Genomic DNA, 3,854 nt, shown 5'->3' with positions numbered 1-3,854 from the left:
CTAGCGGATGCTATAATTAAGGCAAAGCCGTGCTAAGCTTTTAAACCCCTAATTAACATAAATAAGCTTAATCTAAAGGTTATAGAATAGGTGGAATGAGACTAATGGAGCACTTATGGTTTATTTACGGCCCGTTAGAAGGCCGTATAGTTTATTTATAGTCTGTTAAAAGGCTATACGATTTATTTTACGGGCCGTAAGTAGGACTTACGGCTAGCTTAAAGCACCGTTTAGAAGGCAGCCTAAAAGGCACCTTAGGAGGGATTTCCTATGTATTTCTTTTATGTTTTACGGTTCTAATAAGGTAATTACGGAGGCTATATACAAGTGGGTCTATCTTTAAGTGCCGCCAGTGTATAATTATAGCACGTGGTATACCAAACGCGTTGTTACGCGTTTGGTGCACCAACTACTTATATACTAACTAATTAGGGGGAGGCGCGTTAGTATATAGACTACGTAGTCTACCTTAATAGAATTGACAGTCACCACTATCTAAAAGAGCATACGATACTATATATATTTTGTGCCCCTGGATATAGCTAACTTGTATTATTAAATTAATACAAACAATATATAATAGTTATTTATAATTAGTACAAAACTCTAACTATTTTAATCTAAGTTTTAAAATATAATCTAGCGCCTATAACGGCTCGTATAAATACCTCTAAGGTAAAGCTTATAGATTGCTATAATACAAATATACTAAGCTAAGAAGAAGAAAAAAAAAAGGAGAAGGTTGTTAAAGGTAGCGTTACAGCTTAAATAAATGCCTCTAAAGTAAAGCCTAAACGAATGCTATATTATAAAAATACTAAGCTAAGAAAAAGAAAAGGGGTATTTTAGGGCCGACGTAAATAAATATATAGGCTAACCGCCAAGGCGCTAGTTGGTAGAATATGGCAGTATTATGGCAGAATTTGGCAAGTAACGCCCCCCTAGTACTATTATAGGTAGTATAATTAAATATTTTAAGACGCTAGTCGTAAGCGAGCTAATAGTAAAATAACGGAATATAGCAGAAATACGGTCCTAGCGCCGCCACAGCGCTATCTAGTTAGGATTCCACCTAATTAAAGTAAAGCCTTTATTTAGTCCAACTTTATACCTTATACTTCTAAGTTTTATTAGGAGTTACTAGTTATAAAGTCTAGATTTTTAATCTCCTGCTATAACTATAGTAAGCCGCATAACACAATAGTGAAATTTAATTTACAATATAAATTAACTAAATTATACTTAAACTTGACTAGTAAAATAGTTTTATAACCCTAAATAAATTATCACTATAACGCTACTATATAGTAGGAACGTGCACATTTATAAAAGCTTTCAACTTATATATTACTAGCTATCTCTATTCTTATATTATACGTATATAAAATTGAATTATATAATACTATAAATTAATCCTCCTCTTACTAGCCTTAAATAGTTATAGTACAGCATCTATTATACACTATTGTACCTCTACTTTACAGCCTTCCGTAGCGGATACTACTAAAGTTATTATCTGCTATTCTACTTCTGTTAATTCTATAATCGCACTATTAGGTAACTTAATTGTCTAAACTCTCTAAATAATTCATATAACTACATAGGCGGCTTTTATAAGCGTAAAATTAACTATAAAAGAAAGTATAAATTAATATTAGGAAGTAATCTTAGCTTAACTAACAGTAAAGGGCGCTTACTTCCTAGATATATCCTTAGACCACTATTATATGGTAAATAACCCCATTTTACGTCGGTTCTGTTATAGTTTAGTAGCATATCTTTATCCCATCTTTTAGGACAATAGAGCTTAGCGTCTATCTTATAAAGGTTGGGTCGTTTATATATTATATAGACACTATATACTATAGCCGTTCCCTTAGGAATTAAAACAGGAGAAGTTCTATTAAGGCTGCTGCCTATAGGTAATATAGTGGTTCTTAAAGCTATATAGGTATTTATAGGAACGGAAGGATAGAGTTAAAGAGCTACGTTCTTTAGTAACATTCTATAGATTAACAATTAGAGAACTTACTCTCTTTTAAGACATTTTAAAGATATTCTATATTCCAGAAGTCTATGCGGTATAACTTTATACTGCTATTATACGCAGCAGCCATTTCTACTCTTAGTTTAGTAAGAACATTTAGATATTAGATAAGGAGAAAGCTATATAAAAAATTAGGAGTGGAAAAGGCAAAGTATTACGCCGTATTAGGAGTACACTCACAATGTCTATAAGAGAAGGTAGGCCGTAGTGCCTCTTTTTATAGTTAGAATATTAATTATCTAACCCCTTAATACTATACGGTTAGGGGCATTCTAGATAAAGGAGTCTAAAAAGATATATTTTTACCCCTTATCCTCTTATATATCTCGCGAGAGGTTATAATCTATAATCTAGTCCGTAAAATAATAGACCTTATTACAAGCGTCCTAGAACTTTTTTCCTCTAATAAGCTAGTAGAGATCTAGGAGCTAAAACCTCTTTACCATATACGCCTTTACTATATTAAAGATATTAGCAAATATCTACTCCCCGGTCAATTCTAGAGCTTTTAGGCTTTTTACTAACTCTCTAAAAAGAAACTTAGTTGTTATATCTAGGGTTAAACGGAAGAAAAGAGGTTATAAGTTAACAACGCTGTCTTTTTAAGAGATAATATTAATAAGGTTATTAATAGCTTCTTAGAATACTTTTAGGTTATTATACTACTTATAATAAAACTGCGGCTTTAGTAATTCTCGTAAATACTTCTACAGTGCGCCTTTCTAAGTAAAGATACCATCCCTAAATATAGGGAGTATAATTTATTACCGCGCTCCTATACCCTAGTCTAAATAAAATTAGTAGTAAGTAGGTAAGAGATAATTTTTAAGACTTTATATAGACCTTTAAAGTTAGTAGATAGGATAGCCTTAAGGTTAGCTAGGTCTATGGTGCCAAACGCTTATATACTAAGGAAGACTTACTTAAGCGTATTTCCTATTTAGCAAAAATAGAAAGAAAAAACAGTTCTATTAATTAAGACTCTATATTAGCTTTAAAGACTTACTTTAGGCGGTTAATACCTAGTAGCCTTTAGTTTTAAAGTCTTAGAGATAGAAGACACCTATAGCGCTTACTAATAACCCTATTGGCCTTTAGTCTAATTAGTAGGTTCTCTGCACGAAGTTCTACACGAGGCTCTGCACGAAGTTCTACACGAAGCTCTGCACGAAGCTCTGCACGAAGCTCTGCACGAAGCTCTGCACGAAGCTCTGCACGAGGCTCTACACAAGGCTCTACATAAAGCTCTGCGTACAGAGGCTCTGCACAAGGCTCTGCGCGAAGCTCTGCGTACGGAGGCTCTACACGAAGCTCTGCGTACGGAGGCTCTACACGAAGCTCCGCATCGGGTCCCCGCTATATTCCCGATAGCCTCTACACGTGCCTCTGCCAAGTATACCCCCTATATACACCTAGGTAGCCACATCATTTTTTACCCTTCCTTACATCCTCCCTACCTAGGAAGACACCAGAACGACAGCCAGCAGACGACCGTCGCCGGAGCTAGACGACCGTCAGAGCCAGACGACCGTCGTCAGAGCTAGACGACCGTCGCCGGAGCCAGATGACCGTCGCCAGAGCTAGACGACCGTCGTCATCGCCACACGACCGTCGCCAGAGCCACACGACAACCGTTCGAACGACCAGCCAGCGAACACGATAAACGATTCGATCNATCGATCGAATTAAGGTGACATAGACAGGTAGGCACAGACAGGTAGGCACAGATAGGTAGGCATAGACAGATAGACAGACAGGCAGGCAGGCAGGCAGGCAGGCAGGCAGGCAGGCAGGTAGGCAGGCAGGT

The 3,854-nt window shown here is 36.5% G+C and overlaps 1 protein-coding gene across 1 annotated transcript; it reads right to left on the bottom strand.

Annotated features, from left to right (window-relative positions):
• Positions 1 to 1,588: 1,588 nt before the first annotated feature.
• Positions 1,589 to 1,977, bottom strand: K441DRAFT_544582 (uncharacterized protein; the record flags this gene model as incomplete). Its single annotated transcript, XM_067642772.1, has 2 exons — positions 1,589 to 1,629; positions 1,698 to 1,977. Coding segments are annotated over 2 exons (321 nt in total), but the record flags the coding sequence as incomplete, so codon positions are not given.
• Between the last annotated feature and the right edge of the window lie 1,877 nt (positions 1,978 to 3,854).

The sequence above is a fragment of the Cenococcum geophilum genome (assembly GCF_001692895.1).
Source record: "Cenococcum geophilum 1.58 unplaced genomic scaffold K441scaffold_7, whole genome shotgun sequence".
NCBI classification, from domain to species: domain Eukaryota; kingdom Fungi; phylum Ascomycota; class Dothideomycetes; order Gloniales; family Gloniaceae; genus Cenococcum; species Cenococcum geophilum.
The sequence above is the reverse complement of the archived record's forward strand: the minus strand, read 5'-3'. Positions and strand labels throughout refer to the sequence as shown.